Raw genomic sequence first — 21,975 nt, forward strand, 5'->3', positions numbered from 1 at the left:
TTTTATTATAGCCTTTTTATTTTTCACCATGCAGGCATGCCATGTTCTGGGCCTAGTTATGAACTTACCTAGTATTTATTTATTTATTTATTTTATTTTATATTTATTTATTTTATTTTTTTACAATCTCTGGCACACATTTCTCTATACTTGGGTAGCGCTTTTCTGCACTACAGCAGTCAATATGGGCTAAACCGTGGATAATTTATCATTGCTTTGGCTCAAAATGCATTCAGTGATGACATCTTTCAAATTACATCAGTTCTTTTCTCACTCAGACACAAAACACCAACATAACTGGAGTGCCCTGGTTGTCCACTGGAGGGAACTCCACCCCAGACTATTGCCACTCAGTATTGGACTGAATTTCCCATCATCCTCTGCCCGGTATCATTATCACTGATTAGTATTTATGCAGTTTATTTCTGTGATGCAAAGCTGAATTTTCAGCATCATTACTCCAGTCTTCAGTGTCACATGATCCTTCAGAAATCATTCTAATATGCTGATTTGATGCTAAAGAAACATTTATTATTATCATTATCGATGTTGAAAACAGTTAGATGCTTTTGCAACATAATACATTACTGTCACTTAATCAATTTAATGGATCTTTGATGAATAAAAGTAATTTCGTTAATTTTGTTAAAAATAATAATAATAATAATAATAATAAAAACTCTTATTGACCCCACATTTTTGAACGGTAGTGATAATGTAACAAAAGCTTTCCATTTCAGAAAAACGCTGTTCTTTTAAATTTTATTTCATATTCGAATGATTTCTGAAGGATCATGTGACACTGATGTCACGATCACCTGTGAGAGTGCCTTCAGCCTCTAGAGGGCACTCCTTCCCGGACTCATTGTTTCACTCATTTCATGAACTACATTTCCCATATACACTCCCTGGACTAATTACCATTCATCATTGCACCCAGCTGTTTTGTGTTTGTTAATTAGTGTTTGTCTATTTAATCTCAGTTGTGTCTGTCCCTGGTTGTGGTTCGTTGTTTTTTTGTTACGTGCTCTTTGTTTCTCTGGCTTTTTGTTTTATGGACTGGGATTCTGGATTTTGACCCCTTGCCTGGCTTTGGATATATGTTTCTGGATTCCCCAATAAACAACCGCTGCAATTGGATCCTATCTTCTTGTTTTTTTATGTGCACCGTGACAGAACGAACCACCATTATAAGGATCCAGCAGCATGAGGACTATTCCGTCAGCCACTTGCAGGGAGCGTGTGGCACTGCTTGGGGCAGTGATGGCTCTACGCCAGGAGGGAGAATAGGTAGGATGCTTCGCCAAGGTCTTTTGGACGATGGCGGTGGGGCTGAGATACAACGACGTGGCGCTGAAGGATACTTTTAATTGCTGTCTCGACGATCCTCTGCCTCAATGTGAGATGGAGGGGCTACGGAGTTTAGATTTCTGGAGGTTCGCCACATATCTTCGCCGTCGGAGGGAATGGACCTCACTGAGTCAGCCAGGCAGTTTGTATGCTCCAGCCCATGATTCCGTTTCAGAAGGCATTGAGGAGGTGGGCACTGAGCCTCAGCTTCACCCCGGTAAAGGGAGGAGGAGGAGGAGAAGGAAGAAGTCTCCAGCTAGTGAACCCGTTCCAGTCAGTGAGTCCACTTCAGAGCCCGCTTCAGCCAGTGAGTCCACTCCAGAGCCCGCTCCAGCCAGTGAGTCCACTCCAGAGCCCGCTCCAGCCAGTGAGTCCACTCCAGAGCCCGCTCCAGCCAGTGAGTCCACTCCAGAGCCCGCTCCAGCCAGTGAGTCCACTCCAGAGCCCGCTCCAGCCAGTGAGTCCACTCCAGAGCCCGCTCCAGCCAGTGAGTCCACTCCAGAGCCCGCTCCAGCCAGTGAGTCCACTCCAGAGCCCGCTCCAGCCAGTGAGTCCACTCCAGAGCCCGCTCCAGCCAGTGAGTCCACTCCAGAGCCCGCTCCAGCCAGTGAGTCCACTCCAGAGCCCGCTCCAGCCAGTGAGTCCACTCCAGAGCCCGCTCCAGCCAGTGAGTCCACTCCAGAGCCCGCTCCAGCCAGTGAGTCCACTCCAGAGCCCGCTCCAGCCAGTGAGTCCACTCCAGAGCCCGCTCCAGCCAGTGAGTCCACTCCAGAGCCCGCTCCAGCCAGTGAGTCCACTCCAGAGCCCGCTCCAGCCAGTGAGTCCACTCCAGAGCCCGCTCCAGTCAGTGAGTCCAGTCCAGAGCCCGCTCCAGTCAGTGAGTCCACTTCAGAGCCCGTTCCAGTCAGTGAGTCCACTTCAGAGCCCGCTCCAGTCAGTGAGTCCACTTCAGAGCCCGCTCCAGTTAGTGAGTCCACGTCAGAGCCCGTTCCAGTCAGTGAGTCCACTCCAGAGCCCGCTCCAGTCAGTGAGTCCACTCCAGAGCCCGTTCCAGTCAGTGAGTCTACTTCAGAGCCCGTTCCAGTCAGTGAGTCCACTTCAGAGCCTGTTCCAGTTAGTGAGTCCACTTCAGAGCCCGTTCCAGTCAGTGAGTCCACGTCAGAGCCCGTTCCAGTCAGTGAGTCCACTTCAGAGCCCGTTCCAGTCAGTGAGTCTACTTCAGAGCCCGCTCCAGTCAGTGAGTCCTCTCCAGTCAGTGAGTCCACTACAGAGCCCGCTCCAGTCAGTGAGTCCACTCCAGAGCCCGTTCCAGTCAGTGAGTCTACTTCAGAGCCCGTTCCAATCAGTGAGTCCACTTCAGAGCCCGCTCCAGTTAGTGAGTCCACTTCAGAGCCCGCTCCAGTCAGTGAGTCCACGTCAGAGCCCGTTCCAGTCAGTGAGTCCACGTCAGAGCCCGTTCCAGTCAGTGAGTCCACTTCAGAGCCCGTTCCAGTCAGTGAGTCCACTTCAGAGCCCGTTCCAGTCAGTGAGTCTACTTCAGAGCCCGCTCCAGTCAGTGAGTCCGCTCCAGTTAGTGAGTCCACTTCAGAGCCCGTTCCAGTGAGTGAGTCATCTTCAGAGCCCGCTCCAGTCAGTGAGTCCACTTCAGAGCCCGCTCCAGTCAGTGAGTCTACTTCAGAGCCCGCTCCAGTCAGTGAGTCCACTTTAGAGCCCGCTCCAGTCAGTGAGTCCACTCCAGAACCCGTTCCAGTCAGTGAGTCCACTTCAGAGCCCGTTCCAGTCAGTAAGTCCGTTCCAGCTCGTGAGTCCGTTCTTGAGATCACTGAGGAGGTGGGCGCTGAATCTTCGCTTCCCACACGGAAGAGAAGGAAACGGAGGAGGAAGGCTCCAGCCAGTGAGTCCGCTCCAGCCAGTGAGTCCGCTCCAGCCAGTGAGTCCGCTCCAGCCAGTGAGTCCGCTCCAGCCAGTGAGTCCGCTCCAGCCAGTGAGTCCGCTCCAGCCAGTGGGTCCGCTCCAGCCAGTGGGTCCGCTCCAGCCAGTGGGTCTACTACAGAGGCCGCTCCAGCTAGTGAGTTCATTTTGGGTGTGCCACCGCCTCACCCTCATAAGCAGAGGAGGAGGAGAAGGGCTTCCTCCATCCTACAAGGCCTGGAGGCCACTCTAGAGGTTGTTCTTTGTTTCTCCAAGCGCCTTGCCCTGCCGGCGCCACCGAAGCGCCTTGCCCTGCCGGCGCCACCGAAGCGCCTTGCCCTGCCGGCGCCACCGAAGCGCCTTGCCCTGCCGGCGCCACCGAAGCGCCTTGCCCTGCCGGCGCCACCGAAGCGCCTTGCCCTGCCGGCGCCACCGAAGCGCCTTGCCCTGCCGGCGCCACCGAAGCGCCTTGCCCTGCCGGCGCCACCGAAGCGCCTTGCCCTGCCGGCGCCGCAGCCCCAGTCTGAGCACGCTGCCGTCCCAGAGCAGCCCCAGTCTGAGCACGCTGCCGTCCCAGAGCAGCCCCAGTCTGAGCACGCTGCCGTCCCAGAGCAGCCCCAGTCTGAGCACGCTGCCGTCCCAGAGCAGCCCCAGTCTGAGCACGCTGCCGTCCCAGAGCAGCCCCAGTCTGAGCACGCTGCCGTCCCAGAGCAGCCCCAGTCTGAGCACGCTGCCGTCCCTGAGCAGCCCCAGTCTGAACCCGCTGCCGTCCCTGAGTACTCCGCTTTCCCTGATACGGCCACGAAGCACCCTTGGCCAGCCCTGTCGCCATCGTCCAAGCCTTCTGCCCTGCTGCCGCCGTCCAAGCCTTCTGCCCTGCCGCCGCCGCCCAGATCTTCTGTCCTGCCGCCATCATCCAAGCCTTCTGCCCTATCGCCGCCGCCCAGGCTTTCTGCCCTGCCGCCACTGCCCAGGCCGTCTGAACCGTTGGAACCAGCCTGGTCAGTTCCTCCGCCACCACCCTGGCAATCAGCCAGGATTTCAGAACCGTTGGAACCAGCCTGGTCAGTTCCTCCGCCACCACCCTGGCAATCAGCCAGGACTCCAGAACCACTGGAACCAGCCTGGTTAGTTCCTCCAGCACCACCCTGGCTATCAGTTGGGCACCCTGGATCTGGCCCACCATCCCTCCCCCTGATCCTCCTCCTGTCCACCTCCCTCCTGAGTTTTTTTTTTTGTGTTTTTGTTTTTTGTCTGGTGGAGCGTCTGGTAGCCGCTCCTTTGAGGGGGGGTAATGTCACGATCACCTGTGAGAGTGCCTTCAGCCTCTAGAGGGCACTCCTTCCCGGACTCATTGTTTCACTCATTTCATGAACTACATTTCCCATATACACTCCCTGGACTAATTACCATTCATCATTGCACCCAGCTGTTTTGTGTTTGTTAATTAGTGTTTGTCTATTTAATCTCAGTTGTGTCTGTCCCTGGTTGTGGTTCGTTGTTTTTTTGTTACGTGCTCTTTGTTTCTCTGGCTTTTTGTTTTATGGACTGGGATTCTGGATTTTGACCCCTTGCCTGGCTTTGGATATATGTTTCTGGATTCCCCAATAAACAACCGCTGCAATTGGATCCTATCTTCTTGTTTTTTTATGTGCACCGTGACAACTGAAGACTGGAGTAATGATGCTGAATTCAGCTTTGCAATGACAGGAAGAGAGGCCATGTATATTTTGTTTGTTTGTTTGTTTGTTACAGTCTGCAAAAGGGCACCAGCTACCAAAAGGGCACCAGCAACACCCCCACCCCCTGCAAAGCAATTTTTAACCAAGGTGGCAATTGAAGTTCTGCATATGGGGACCCATTTGACCAGTGGCAGCCCTGATGAGTTCTATTACTTTATTTCTACTGTACATTCTATAAAGTAATGACTCTCTATCACTTTTAGACAGAGAACTCACACATTCAACACTCAATCAAAACATGTAGAATGGTTGAAAGTAAAAAGGAAAGTGAATTATAAAAAAAAACATTATATATTGCCTGTTGTAAGCAGATAGAACTGAAACATGAGAAGTAGTGCAGTTTTTTTAATGCCATCAAATGTTAGTTACAGTGATACTTTATTTAAATATAAATACTATATTGTTAGTATTTTGACAGTCATTGTGCTATTAAATAAATGTCCCAGTTGGACAGAAACCTTTAGTTATTTGACGTAATTTTGCTTTGCTTATATGTAAATGTGGTGGGCTTGTGTTTACTTTGACTAAGTTCTCTCAAAGGAATTTCAGAATGTCAGAATTAGATCTTTTCGAGAGCGTTTGTGTATTCAAGGTCTCTCTTTCTTCCTCTTTTTCACCTCACACCTGTTGAAGTGAAACTGCATTCATGTTTATGACTATCAATTCTTGGAAATGTCAAAACGTTAAAATTTAAAACCGAAGACTGCAACAATTAATTAATTCTTTTATTAATTCTATACCATGGTTTATTTTACACTTAGTTTGCTTGCCGTTCTTGCAACATTTCAAATTATCAGAAAAGCGTATTCTCAGCGGCATAATTTTGAATGGATCACAAAATGTAATTCTAGTAAATCTTAAAGTGCATATTGCAGGTTTAACATTTTTTTCGAGATGAATATATAACCTTGTACGAAAATACCATATAAAAAGGTACTGCAGGGTTTAAAAATGTTTTGCGAGACATAAGGGCATTTTTTCAGCGTCGCGTCATTTTACGTCACTACAGGGAGATGTTCGCAGAGCTCAGTGTTGATTCAGTGCAGAGTATGTTGGTATTTAGCAACAGCGGCCGTGAATCAGTGTGTTTTCGGTAGTTTCTGTATTATATTTATCATCGTAATGGTAAATTATTGTGTTTGTGGAGGTTGCACAAACTTCAGCCTGTCAGGACATCGAGTACAGAGGTTTACTAACAAGAAAAACTACGCTGCTATCTTCTGTGCCGGGGTTTGTTTTGTGCAGGTGAAGAGACGGGACTTCACTTCTGCATCTGCGTCGAAAAACGCGTTCATTTTAGACTGGAGGATTATCATCCAGCGATATGATGGAGTTCAACATTGTACTTCTGTAAACGATTATAATGAATAAACTTACACACGCAATGCTTCTTCACCGTTTTTTCTTGAATCAGTTTCAACACTGATGAATACAAATTATGTACACATGCATACAGTCTTACACTTACACAAAACAGTTTTGAATTATGTGCTGGTAATGTAAATACTCCAATTCCATTCATGCCATGTATGTAAACTTATACATTCAAGTTCACACACAACTACATCACGGCGTCATCCTCACACTATCAGTGAATGGGCACGGAATAAACTCATAACACAGAATTAATGAATAAAGGATAACATGAAACACATACAGTAACACTAGCTATATGTTTGGCCGTCGGCGGGAGACATGATCACGGATCCGTCAGAGATGCAGCTCGATGAAGAATTACGGTGCACATTTTATGTTTTGTGTTTGATTATTACATTTGCTAACTACCAAATCAGTCATGATGAGAAACGGCTACATCACGTAACGTAAGTGTGGACGGATATTAACGCGTGTGACACACGCTTGATCAGGGTTTATTCGTTTGTTATTAGTAATCAGGCCAGTGACGTCACGTCCGATTTGGCATTTTTCAGATGCGGAAGTAAAATTCTCTCACAAAAAAACGACTCCAGAAGCCTATGTAGCGTATTTATGCGTGTTTTTTCAAGAAAATCTATTTCATACATTATTTTTCTACACAGTGAATCACTAAAGCTCTAACCTGCAATATGCCCTTTAAGTATTAGTAGTAATGTAGGCTACACAAAGATGTTGTTACAATTAAATTAATTTTAATACATTTTACAACATTGCAAATTGTTTTGAATCGTGTAGCTCATCAAGCTTAATTGTTATAAATTGCATATGGTTAAGTGTATTATTGTTCGGTGATATTAAAACGTTTCCTTGAGTGCTCAACAGTTTGCAGCTGCTTGTCTGCTTTGGTGATTCTCAGTCCCCAGAGACAAAATATTCAAATACAACAACCGAAAACAGAGAGAAACACATCTCCATTTCAGTAGTACCCTAAAATAAAGCTTTTTCTAGGAATATGTCATTTGTGTGCAGTTTAAATCAGTCTTAATTTAAGAACAACTGAAAGAACAGAATTTTTTTATTAAAAAATGTAAATATGTATTACAAATCTGTTGGTGATGACACACACTTTTTGATAAGGAATAAACACATCAACACTTAAGTCATAAAATATTTTAAATACAGTTTTTTACGATTGCTTACACACTAAAATTAAAAATAACACAGTTACTGAAACTCTACACTAAAGGAGCAAAACCTCAGCCCAGATCTGCACAACTATAAGCACATTCTCAGCCTCACATTTTTTGCAAAACACTACACATGTTGTTTTGCACAACACTAAACAAACACACTTCTCTATATTAGACACAGAAATCTAACATAATTCCCCAAATATCACTTCTTTGCCATTTCAAGACACTGCTTTCCAAAATACCACCCCTATAAACCAATTGATCAAACGTGGCCATACTATAAAAAGGCAAAAGGTGAGTTTATGTGTCTTCAACAAAATGGAAGGCAATGTTGCAAGAGGGAGAGGGAGAAACATCACTTTGAATCATTTTGAATGTCCTGGGCCAACGCAGTGGTAACATCACAATATATGTTGCAATCACATAGAATGAGTTCCTCCACCTGCATGCCAACTTAGGCCCTTACAACATGGCCCACATATTCACATTTTACTACACAAAATGATCACAGCAGAAGACTAAAAGATGCAGAGCAGATGAGATACATTGTCATATGGGACAATATAAATTTCCATCTATCTGCTCTGGTCCAAAACTGGTTTCATTAGCATCCACAATTTTCACTCCAATACATTCCACCATACTGTCCCTTCCTTCAACCCATTGAGGAGTTTTTGTTTTGTTTTTGTTTTTTTGGGCATAGCGGTGGAAGGTTTACGATCTCCAGCCCTATATCAGGATATCCCTCATTCAGGAGAAGGCCTGACCTAATTGATGCAGGGTCTGTGTAAGGATGGATTCACCTTTCAAGAAGATCCTTCCCTTGCTATCTTATAAGGGAGGTACTTTACTCTAACAATATCTCTGAAAAAATCAAAACCCAGACTATATCATTATAGTATAAAAGTTACAAGTTTTTAAGATTGAGCACAGCAGTGTGTAAATGAATCAAACAGAATCAGAATGTATGAACCATGTGTGATATGGTGTCAAAGATGGGTTTTTATTAAATGAATGTAAAGTTTTGAATGAAGTGTTTAATTTTGCAAATGATCTGAAGTGTTGTGCTACTTTGGTGTAGGGTTGTGTTAATTGTGTGAGGTGTTTTGACAAACCGGGCCTTGTTTTCAAAACTGTGCTTAAGCAATCCAAAAAAACTGTAAGCAATCGTAAAAAACTGTAATAGGCCTACTAGAGGCATCTTTACACAGAAAAAGCGGCACAGAAACCAACTCTGAAGCAGCATAATACCACAAAAATGTGCATTTACAGAACGTTTAATGCTGTTCTGAAGCGGCATAAACGCATTTACACAGGAATTAAAATCGCGGGAAACAATGCTTTGAAGATAAGTATTTCAAAACTAAGAGTTTTAACAAAATTAATTTTAAAATAATTAAATAATAAACAATTAAATATAACTCGAAATAAAAAAAATAAGAAAATTTAAAGTAACAAGTTAGTAAACTGCGTGCTATATCTCACGCTTTGATGTTTGTCATAAAATAAAATTAAACGATGCAACAAAATTATTCATTATTACACCGGGTAGTTCACAACAGGATTAAAAGAGGTCGAACATTTTTTTTTTTTTTTCCAAAGAGACAGAAACAACAAATGATGCTAGCATTTGTGTGTATCAGGCAGCAGCAGATCACCTGACAGATCGTCGTGTGTGGGTGAAATATCGTCCTCAAGGAGATGATTTTTGGAATATAATATCAGTACACAATCAAAGTGACGCCGATTGTGTTAAGCATTTACCTTATCTGAGAGAAATGTAGCAGCGCGTTGACCCGACAGTCTCTTAATAGGAAGATTACAAACGGCGAAAGCCAATTGATGACACACGACGATTCTCTGCTGTTATTTTGGTGGTTTGCTTCACGATGTGAGTACAGGACTCTTTTACTTTAATGCCCCTTGTTGGAAGACATTATTTTTATTATTTGCCCTAAGTTGTATGTTTCGTTTCCTGCTTCTTGAATCTCGCGCTGCCTGAGCTGACTGGAATGCTTTTGCTTGTCATGGCAATGACGTAGTTTAGAGCGGCTATATTTCACGTTCATTTACACTGAACCAGAACATAATCAGACTCGCCTTTGATACTAGGGGCTGAGGTGGGTCAGACCCGGCGTATTTTAGGTCTTCTTTAACACGGCATTGCGTCTTTACACTGAATTCTGAGCAGCATGGGCGTAGGTTAAGGGGGGGGACGTTAGGTACTAGTCCCTACCAATATTTTGAGATGACAAATTTGTCCCCACCAATATTTAGCAAGCTCCTTTAAACTGCTATTTGGATCTTTGCACTGGTTTTTGGATCGATTCTAACGGTCAGGACCAGGGACGTGCACAGGGGGGTTGCTCAGGTTGCCCGGGCAACTGCCCATATGCCCTTCTCGACTCACGTTGCCCTTCCAAGGTGGAAAAAAATAAATAAAAAAATCGTACAATGGATGCAGAATTTCACTTAGGCCTAGATAAAATAAATAAATACATAAAAAAAATCACAAAGCCTCATTCACTTCCATATTCGGGCACCCGTCCGAAAGTGAAAGTCAGTAGGGGAAGGGCAAACTCTGTTTACGAGGCTGCAGCGCTGCACGCGACCGGCACCTGAGCTGAGCCTGCATGAGCGGCACTAGAAGGAGATTGTCGCGGTTGTCGGGTTAGACGACTTAACGTTGTCGGAAAGGTGAGTAAGGTTATAATCGTTAATGAAAACGAACGAAAAAACGAAAAGTAGGTGGGGAAAAACATCGTCGTTAACTGAAATAAAAATAAAAACGAGGCATTACAAAAAAACGATAACTAACCAAAACTGTAATGTGTGTTTGGCAAAACTAACTAAAATAAAATAAAATTATAGATTAAATGTCCTTAGTTTTCGTCTTTGTCAATGTCTTTCTTAGAGCAAACATTCAGCTGCATTTCATTTCCCTGCGTCTCTCACTCACGCGTCTCTCTCACATACTCGCGCACGCACAGCCCCTCCCCTCCGTGCACACCGCGCCTCCATGAGAACGAGTGTTGGAAGCAAGTTCGCGAAAGGTTGGTATCTCGTGAAAACCTTTACACAATCACACATTAAAAAGTGGTATAAAAATATTTTTAATTATAATATAATTTTGTCAGTGTGTTAATGTCGACCCGAGAAGCGATTGCTACTTTAGAAAGTTAACTAGACGCAAGTTTGAGGTATAAATGCACTTGGGTTGTCCATGTCAAAACACTATTTAAGCTGTGATTCAAGTAAGGAATAATTGACGACGGGCCGTTGAATTATTATTAGGGTTGGTAGGGGAGTGCCCTTTTTTTAGGTCAGAGCAACTGCCCCTCAAAATTCCTGTGCACGTCCCTGGTCAGGACAACGACAGTACAAGAAACGCCGTAATTTGATTGGCGGCGGGGTATCTGACAGGCTACACGCGCGGGCCGGGACTACTTTTGTGCTCGCACTAGCAGCGAGCGGTTGGCGTGTGTGCGTGCGCGCGCATGTTGACGACGCCGACGGTAAGTTACCAGGGCTGTCTCTCTGCAACATAGCTACAAAGGCCAAAGTAAAAACATTTTAATATTCCGTGTTTTTTTGCCCCTTTTTGTACTTTGTAGATGCCACCCATGAAGAAGAAAGGGGACATAAGAAGCAACCTATTGACTAAAGATGAAAATAAAGCATCCAACTGAAGCCCAAAAATGAAAGCAGAAGATCAATAGGCTAGTGCTAAATTACAAAAAGGGGAAACATTTTCAGTCTTTGCTGAGACATTATTATTATTATTATTATTATTATTATTATTATTATTATTATTATTATTATTATTATTATATATTGCCCAAGAGTATTTACCCCATCGCCAGCTCTGCTAATTGTCAGCTACCGGGACTTTTCCATGCCTAGCCAATAAGTCTAGAGTTGTTGTTTTTTTTTTTACTATACATGAATTGAACGATTATGCACCGATCGAAATAACTGAAAATATATTGTTAGACCAGCTAAAATAGCCTATATTGTTAGACCCAAAATATCTTATCGATTAATTAAGTAATAAAATAAATTTGTAAAAAAAAAAAAAAAAAAAAAGACGTCTATTGCTTCAGTCTTATTCAAAGGCCGCGGAAATATGGCTTCATACGCACTTCAATCCATTCCACACCCGACGTTCTTGGTTTTCTTCCCATTTATTAAATATAGGCAATTGGTTGATGAAACATTGATTGAAATTAAGATACAATTTCTACAAAACGAAATTCACTTTAAAGAAAGACTTACTATAAAACAAAACTTAATGAAGTGGTCAAACTCAAGTCTGACCCGCTGCATGTCTCCCAACATTGCGCATCCGTCATGCTATTCAATTATCATAATCATCGAGATGAAATTAAATAATAATAATAATAATAATAATAATAGGCTATAGCCCACTATAAATATTAAACTAAATTTGCTAAATTTTATCCCTCTGGCCGACGAACGCGCCGGCGCTTTATGATGGATTTTTTCCTCATGACAGCTGAAACAACTGAAAACAGGCCTTCCCTCATTTTATATGGCGATAGCCTATAGACTAGTGCAAGACTACAAATGGTCTACTTTTATTTGTGTACGCTCACAATAACAACAAACCATTGTACTTTTGTAAAATAAAATAATTAAATGAAAGAACTGCGTGCGCATTCAGCTGTCTCTCTGCGAGAATTTTTCTGGAACGTCTCAGAAATTATACTTAAACTCAGAGAATAATTGTACCTAAAAGAAAAAAAAAAAAAAAAAAAAGCACAAAACAAAATGCACACAAGGTTTGTCCTTGCTCTTGATGTACAATCACTGATGAACATATTTGGTTTTAATGAGTACCGGTAAATTAGCATATAGTTATTCCTGCCTGCCGGTATTTAGTCTGCGATATCAAATAACTAAACATTATAGCATATATAGGCCTACTAGCCTAATATTATTCAATAATAACATCAAATGTTATTAACATTTATTTTTCTAATCAAACCAGTTTCAGAACGTTTATAATACAGAAGGAACGCTGGAACTGTCACGGAACGGAAAGGCAAAAGGAAGATCCAAGTGCAGCAAAGGTGTTTATTGAGGGCTATTCCATAAGGCGTAATCCAGAGTACAGGCAGAGGTCAGAATCCAAAACAACAGTCTAAACATAAAACAAGAAACACGAAACAAAAAACTACAAACCAAAACGGGGAAACATGAAAACCAGGGATCAGACTCCAGGGTGACATTCAACAATGAACCACAAGAACAGACAGAAACAACTCAGATTAAATACACAGACACTAATGACAAAATAACAAACAGCTGAGTGCAATGACGAATGGTGATTAGTCCGGGGAGTATGTATGGGAAGTGTAGTTCATAAAATGGGTGAAACAGAGAGTCCGGGAAGGAGTGCCCTCCAGAGGCTGAAGGGCACTCTCACAGGTGATCGTGACATTACCCCCCCCTCAAAGGAGCGGCTACCAGACGCTCCACCAGACAACAAACAAAAACACAAAAAACTCAGGAGGGAGGTGGACCGGAGGAGGATCAGGGGGAGGGATGGTGGGCCAGATCCCGGGTACTGAACACCAGGGCGGTGCTGGAGGAACTGACCAGGCGGGCGCTGGCAGGCTTGGAGTCCTGGCTGATTGCCAGGGTGGTGCTGGAGGAACTGACCAGGCTGGTTCCAGTGGGTCTGGAGTCCTGGCTGATTGCCAGGGTGGCGCTGGAGGAACCGACCAGGCTGGTTCCAGTGGGTCTGGAGTCCTGGCTGATTGCCAGGGTGGCGCTGGAGGAACCGACCAGGCTGGTTCCAGCGGGTCAGACGGCCCGGGCAGTGGCGGCAAGACAGAAGGCTTGGATGACGGCGGCAGGGCAGAAGGTCTGGGCGGCGGCGGCAGGGCAGAAGGTCTGGGCGGCGGCGGCAGGGCAGAAGGTCTGGGCGGCGGCGGCAGGGCAGAAGGTCTGGGCGGCGGCGGCGGCAGGGCAGACCAAGGTTGCTCCGTGGCCGTATCAGGGAGAGCGGGCAGCTCGGTGACGGCCTCCGTGGCCGTATCAGGGAGAACGGACAGCTCGGTGAAGGCAGCGGGCTCGGGCTGCTCCGGGACGGCAGCGGGCTCGGGCTGCTCCGGGACGGCAGCGGGCTCGCGCTTCGTTGGCGCCGGCGGCAGGGCAAGGCGCTTCGTTGGCGCCGGCGGCAGGGCAAGGCGCTTCGTTGGCGCCGGCGGCAGGGCAAGGCGCTTCGTTGGCGCCGGCGGCAGGGCAAGGCGCTTCGTTGGCGCCGGCGGCAGGGCAAGGCGCTTCGTTGGCGCCGGCGGCAGGGCAAGGCGCTTCGTTGGCGCCGGCGGCAGGGCAAGGCGCTTCGTTGGCGCCGGCGGCAGGGCAAGGCGCTTCGTTGGCGCCGGCGGCAGGGCAAGGCGCTTCGTTGGCGCCGGCGGCAGGGCAAGGCGCTTCGGTGGCGCCGGCAGGGCAAGGCGCTCCGGTGGCGCCGGCAGGGAAAGACGCTTGGAGAACCCACGATCAACCACTAGAGTGGTCTACAGGTCTTGTAGGATGGAGGAAGCCCATTTCCTCCTTCTCCTCCACTTATGAGGGTGAGGCGGTGTCTTACCGAAAATGGCCTCACTGGCTGGATTGGACTCACTGACTGGAGCGGGCTCTGGAGTGGACTCACTGACTGGAGCGGACTCACTGACTGAAGCGGGCTCTGGAGTGGACTCACTGACTGGAGCGGGCTCTGGAGTGGACTCACTGACTGGAGCGGGCTCTGGAGTGGACTCACTGACTGGAGCAGGCTCTGGAGTGGACTCACTGACTGGAGCAGGCTCTGGAGTGGACTCACTGACTGGAGCAGGCTCTGGAGTGGACTCACTGACTGGAGCAGGCTCTGGAGTGGACTCACTGACTGGAGCAGGCTCTGGAGTGGACTCACTGACTGGAGCAGACTCTGGAGTAGACTCACTGACTGGAGCGGACTCACTGACTGAAGCGGGCTCTGGAGTGGACTCACTGACTGGAGCGGGCTCTGGAGTGGACTCACTGACTGGAGCGGGCTCTGGAGTGGACTCACTGACTGGAGCGGGCTCTGGAGTGTATTCACTGACTGGAGCGGACTCTGGAGTGGACTCACTGACTGGAGCGGACTCTGGAGTGGACTCACTAACTGGAGCGGGCTCACTGACTGGAGCGGCCTCCGGGCCTTGACGTCCGAAGGAAGCCTTCTTCCTTCTCCTCCTCCTCCCCTTACCGGGGTGAAGCTGAGGCTCAGTGCCCACCTCCCCTGTGACTTCAGAGACTGATTCATGATCTGGAGCATGCACACTGCCTGGTTGACTTGGTGAGGCCCAATCTACCCGATGGCGGAGATAGGCGGCGAATCTCCAGAAATCCAAGTCCTGTAGCCCTTCCATCTCACACTGAGATAGAGGATCATCAATGCAGCAATTAAAAATATCCTTCAGTGCTGCATCGTTGTACCTCAGCCCCACCGCCATCGTCCAAAAGACTGTGGCGAAGCATCCTACCTCTTCTCCCTCCTGGCGTAACGCCATCACTGCCCCAAGCAGAGCCACACGCTCCCTGCATGTGCCTGATAAAATAGTCCTCGTGCTGCTGGATCTTAAGTGGTGGTTCATTCTGTCACGGAACGGAAAGGCAAAAGGAAGATCCAAGTGCAGCAAAGGTGTTTATTGAGGGCTATTCCATAAGGCGTAATCCAGAGTACAGGCAGGGGTCAGAATCCAAAACAACAGTCCAAACATAAAACAAGAAACACGAAACAAGAAACTACAAACCAAAACGGGGAAACATGAAAACCAGGGATCAGACTCCAGGGTGACATTCAACAATGAACCACAAGAACAGACAGAAACAACTCAGATTAAATACACAGACACTAATGACAAAATAACAAACAGCTGAGTGCAATGACGAATGGTGATTAGTCCGGGGAGTATGTATGGGAAGTGTAGTTCATAAAATGGGTGAAACAGAGAGTCCGGGAAGGAGTGCCCTCCAGAGGCTGAAGGGCACTCTCACAGGTGATCGTGACAGGAACAGAAACGTTAAAATACCGATTCTGCTCGGAGTGGAGTGATTTAATTTTCGTTTTTAAGCCCTGGTATAAACTTTAGTAAAATGTTGATAAATCGTGCAGTCTTATACTGGTATCCCAGATTTCAGTATTTGGTGGTTTAAATGCCTGCTTGAGGTCTCTGTGAAAGTTTTAAAGCAGTTTTAAAGCAGCCTTATGTGCCGCTTTCAGACAGGTCACATCCGTAATGGAAAACTGTCACATCCGTAACGTTGTTTTTTCCTCATTTATGCAAACACGAAAAATGAAATAAAAGTATAATTTTTTGCTCTGTGGAGAGCCAACCAAATTAGCTGGGCAGTATTACTTTTGATTTGCGCAATGTAATTCACAGAATTCTTAAAAAATATGTTGTCACCCAAAATTTTGTGACTTTTTTTGTCACGTCCGTAACGCTGGAATTGCCCACTAGTTCTTTATGGACAGTATACAGGATGGTATATCGGGGTCAGGAATCCTGACTCAGGATACAATATAATGAGATGAAGTAGATTCACTTTTGTATTGTGATATTCTGTATTGACAACAGTCTGAAATAAAAAAGGAAATTACCATTAAATCACTGGTATCTTACAACAAAAGAATTCCGGGGGCTGGGGCTGGGGGGGGGTGGTGTCCCCACCAAAGCTGAGACCAAACCTACGCCCATGCTGAGCAGGTACAGACCCGCTTCAGAACAGCCATAAATCGTCTGTGTAAAGATGCCTTAAGATTACTGGAGTATGTTTTCAAGAAAATACTATTTCAGTCTTTCTACTTCAAAATCTCACACTTAATTCAGTTTGTGACTTGCCATTTCCTTGTAATTAATTGTGAATTTTACTAGCAATCTCAGAATGGAAATTGTTTCACCATTTTATTCAGTGCATGTATAGTTTGTAAGTAATACTTTCACATTTTATGTTCTGAAGGACCTATCACATCTACTGAAACTGCAAGATAATGTTAATTGTAAGATAAAATATTTGAAGGAATAAAATCTAGATAACCTGAAAGAGTAGACATAATAAGACTTTATTGATGAGTGTGAACACTGAGTACATATTTGTCATTATCTTCAAAAATGTGTGCATAGAGGGAAATCATGTAGAATCAACACCATCAGAAACCTTGGAGTCTTCAGAAGTTCTTTTAAAAAATCATCACTGCTTCATCTGGAAAACAAACAAACAAACAAACAAAAAAACAATAATATAAATAGACTTTAATTACATAATACAATCCAAAGTAGAGTCATTATAACTGTAGCTTAATTATCATGTGCTCTATTTATTGATATTTGGGTTACCCTTAAGAGGCTGAGTACAGCGCTGTAGGTCAGAGAAAAGAGGAAGAGGAAGATGAATGAAGTGGCAGTGGACCAGAGACTTCTGAACTCATCCTCCTCCAGAACATCCTTATTACAGTTCAGAGCAAAACCCTTCTCTGGCTCAGGTGGCTCCGCTGAAAAAATAAAAAATAAAAATAAATAAATAAATAAATAAATGTACATGATAAGCATTGTGCAACACATGTAGAAGATCATAAATCATCCTGAATGTAAGGTCTTTTCTATAGGCTTCTAAGAGTGTGACATTAAACACTCAAGAACACAGTGGCCACATGTACTGCAGAAATGTACTTGCATACATTCATTTGCACAAACAGCAGAGTACACAGAAGAGACAAACATATACATTGCCATGACTATGTTACTCATTGTTAGTCCATTGCACCATACATTAGATAAAATACGCATAAGCATATTCTTACATTTATAATATGCAGCTGTCAAGTAACCTTCAATTTTCAGCTCAGACAGTATATAATACTGACTCACTGATAATACACATAAAATATCACACATCCTTACAACAACAAAAATCTGAATGCTGAATGGATATGAAAAATATTCTTGTTTCTTTAAAAACCAAAACCAGAAAATAAAGCACACAAAGTGACTGCAAGAAACATGAGAGCTGAACGAAATCATGCAAACACAAAGATTTATTGCTTAATATTGTAACAACATAAAGTCAAATTGAAATGAATTATTTTGGATGTGAAACACAGAACATAAAACTGTTATATCAGAGGGCATGAAAATGCAAACAGCAGCACAGTAAGCACAGGACAAAACATAAATGAGCAGTTTTAAGAAAGGTATCACATTCACACAGGTCAGAATTAATTTCTCTCTTGAAAACTGTTTTTTTTTTTTCTTTTTTTCTTCACTCTGATATTATGCTGATTATATTTTAGTCCATATTTATTTGCATGCAATTATTTAAACATAGTTTTGAGTTTAATATGGCTTTGATGTTTGACCCATGCAGTATAAGTGATACAGACATACAGAAATATGCACAAAAACAACATCAAAGATACATATCTTGACAAGAAAGCAACAGGACAAAAGCACCGAAATGTTATGATTTTTCATGATTGCTAATAATCAATTGGACATTCTATATTTTTACTTAGGCTTGTTGTCACTTGTAGTGGAGATGCCATATTGTCCATGTTGGCATGTTTGACTGCGCAAGTGAAGGTGGTTTGGGGTTTTTCATATGTTTTCTTTGGGATTGTTAGGATGCTGACAACAGATGTGGAGTCCTCTCGAAGGATGGGAGCACTGGTTTTGCCCTCAATAGACTCATTACCCACCATCCACATGATATAGACATCGCCAAGTTTAGGGATTGTGACCTCACACACCAGATCTGTGCCATTATCAGGTTTGTAAATTGTAACTTTGGGTTTGCTTTTATCTGAATTGGATAAAAAAAAAGATTCATTAAAATATTCAATAAATCTACAAATGCACATACAGCCACAAAGTCAATTATTTGGAAGTTACATTGACTTACCTCCTTTATTAAAATGGATTTCCTTCTTGATGTCTCTGTTATTATTTGTGTCATGGATGGTGCAGGTGACAGTTTCACCATTAAACCATTTCTGTGTATCAATGGTGACATTGTGGATTATAAACGGTGGAGTGTCTTTAGAAGAGACAATATTTCCTGGTGTGATATCCGCTACTTTTACATCTTTCACTGTGCACGATACTGAAGCTTCTTGCACTGTCTTTTTTACTTCTCCAGAAACAACAGCTTGCAAAATAACTTTGTTATTGAGAAATAGTTCTCTCTCAATTGGTGGCTTCAGCAGCAATGTTAATTTAGCTACAAGGGAGTAAGAAAGTAAATATGACTCCATGTGTAAATTTGAATTGTTGTATATCTGTGAATTGGGTTTGAAGGAGTGTATCTTTGTGTGAATTTGAAACAGAAGTGAGAGCGTGAACTAGAGAGAGCAAATCAGCATTAAATGATTTACCTTCGAAGTTCTTTGTCACAGGAATCTTATTTTTCTGATGTGTGACCTCACAGGTATAGTCAGTTTTTGTATGCCAAGTCTCAGTGCTGACTTCATAAAAACTGTATGCTGTGTAAAGACCTGTATCTTTATTTAGTTTGCTTTCCGGTTTTAGCTGGCTTGTGATGTTATTGTTTACTTTCCATTGTACAGCGAGGTTTTTGGGGTAGAAATCCTCAATAACACACATGACAGATGTTCTTTTTGGAGTTACAACAGGAACCAAACTCAGGGTTGGTGTTTGTGGAGTCACTGCAATTAAAACAAGTTTATATACGATTAAACTATGTGGAGGACATCTGACATTTTGCAATCTTAAAATTTCCCTAATTTTACCACAACAGTTTAGATAAATGTCCATTAAGGAATGTCTGGTTTGTTGTTACCTGTTATGAATGTTTCGCTGACTGTTTTCAGTGGGTGTTCTGCAGCACACATAATTTTACTTTGATTCGCTTGATTAATAGTTATGTGGCTGATTGTCAACATCTTGCCTCCAGTTGTTTCGGTAGGGTACTGGATGAAATCAGTCAAGGCATTTCCTTTCTGATCCATCCATTTGAATCTGACAGATTCAGCAGGTAAAAACCCAGAGGCCAGACAGCCAAGAATTAGGGTATCTGATGAAGATTGACATGGAGACATCATAGACACTACTGGGGGTTTGGGATCTACACCTAAAAGGGTGAAACCACACAAAACACATGCAGGTTAGTATACACACACACCGATGAAGCAAAATACAGTGGACCTACTTACTGGACATAGCAGGTGCTTCAGCATCAGGATTAATGAATAAATTAGTTATTATTGTAAATCAACAAATCAAAATAAAATAAAATAATTACTGAAATGAAATCCACAGCCACATTGTCCTGGTTTGAAACTTTAAACAATTAGCGATTGGTGAATATATCCCAAATGCTAATGTCACATTGCCCTTGAGCAAATGTCTTGCAAAATATTTGTGAAAAGTAAGCTATTAGCCTATGTTCTTTTTAATTAAATGTTTTTTAATTAAATTGAGTAATATATTAGTTGTCTAATAAAATATTAAAATCGAGTGCCCAAAACCTGTTTTGCTCATATTCAGTAGGGCAATGGCCCAGCTCCCAGTGTCAATGATCTACCATCCCATCAGCACCAGCAATCAGAATTCTCCTAATTGAAACTATATAGTTATATAACACTAATTGTAGCATAACTCAAACTGTGTAGTATGGAGCCCCGCACATGACATGCAATTAAAAAAAAAAATTAAAACGTGCGCACGATTTAGTAAATCGAGGGAACGATTTAGCCTAGTATTTTTTTTCCTGCATGTCATGTCTGGGGCTCTGTAGTATAATCTAGGCCTACTTCAAAATTTACAACTGACTACATTCAAATACGCCAATGCATAGCCTATTTACACGCTGTAACGTCATAACCTCAGTCATTCAGACCTCAACAAATGGAACTTGGCTATATTTAGCTACAGCTACTGACTAAAACCGTAAAAACCTTAAAAGTTTTGCAAAACAATCGGTTTAGCAACAGGAAAAACACGGCAACAATATTACATTTATAAATGGCGTATGTTATTTTCACTACAATTCATAACTGAAACGCAAGATGACCCTATTTACATTTAAACGAAAGAGCGAGTCCGCGAGCTAATAGGTGAGAAACATACCAGGCAAAGGTCTTTTTTTCCCCGAATAACACTGGTTCAGTCAGACCGCTGAATACCGAGCCTATTACAGTTTTGTAATTTTGTAATTCAAAGTTAAATGTCCTTACGACATTCATGAGGTAGAAGAAGAAATAGACTACATTTACATATACCATTTAGTATAATTACATTTTCTCAAAAGTATAAGTCAACGATAAAGTTTTATTATGAGAAAGTTTCTCAGTAGCTAAGACAAAGTTTTTCATTGTTATGGGAGATATGGCCTAAGATCATTATTACGAGAAAGTTTCTCATTAGGCCTATATATTAAAGCTCAGTTGATAATGTTTTTAATAAAATCTGTAACCGTTTGAACTGTTGACATTACAGTTTTTTCCAATTGCTAACACACAATTTTTCAAACTAGTCTGGTTTTATCAAAACACTTAACACAATTCACAAAACCACACACCCAAACTGCAAAATACCTCATATATCCTGCAAAATGAAGCACTGCAACCGAAACTACACAGAGCATTATCAAAATCAAACTTTTGCATGAAATGGCACACACTTCATTCATATTACCAGATTCTTGCCTAACCACCTACACACTGTTGGGCATAATGAAAAGCACCCCTATCTTTAGTATGCTTTGCCATAATACTAAAATATGTATCAGATTGTTCACATGCACAGAAATATTTGCAGATACACACACATTCTGTTGCAACATTTTTATTTTTTTTCCTTCACTACAGTAAACAAGTCAGTACAACATAAGCACAGCAGATATATTTACATGGGACTGAACAAAAATATTCTTACAAAAAAAGTAAACTGAAAAAGAAAATTTCTGAAAAAAAAAAATATTACAGTAAAAAAAACAAAAAAAGGCAAGAAAAATAATTAGACAGCATCTTGCCGCACAGCCGGGTCTGGCCACAACGCCTCGTCAACATCACAGGCAATATCTTCCCTTGCCAGACATCGAGGGAAGAAGCGCCTTGAGTGCCTTATCCATCCCTGAATTGCACCCACATCAATCTCATCACATGCCTCTTCCATGGCCTGCACAAGAGGCATGCGCACAAAGGGCTGCCGGTCGTATACCTTCCACCGCCATGCCGAAAAGAATTCTTCTATGGGGTTCAGAAATGGGGAGTATGGTGGGAGGTATTGCACGAGAAATGTTGGGTGGTCAGCAAACCAGTTTTGGACTGGGGCTGCACGATGAAAGCTCACGTTGTCCCATACTACAACATACCGGTTTCTTTGATGGTCTGC

The 21,975-nt window shown here is 43.4% G+C and overlaps 1 gene segment (V, D, J or C); it reads right to left on the bottom strand.

Annotated features, from left to right (window-relative positions):
• Positions 1 to 16,923: 16,923 nt before the first annotated feature.
• LOC137013946 (immunoglobulin heavy constant mu-like) lies at positions 16,924 to 19,679 on the bottom strand. The segment is given in 5 exon segments: positions 16,924 to 17,117; positions 18,134 to 18,424; positions 18,524 to 18,841; positions 18,996 to 19,286; positions 19,421 to 19,679. Coding segments are annotated over 5 exon segments (1,353 nt in total).
• Between the last annotated feature and the right edge of the window lie 2,296 nt (positions 19,680 to 21,975).

This window comes from Chanodichthys erythropterus, chromosome 3, assembly GCF_024489055.1.
Source record: "Chanodichthys erythropterus isolate Z2021 chromosome 3, ASM2448905v1, whole genome shotgun sequence".
NCBI classification, from domain to species: domain Eukaryota; kingdom Metazoa; phylum Chordata; class Actinopteri; order Cypriniformes; family Xenocyprididae; genus Chanodichthys; species Chanodichthys erythropterus.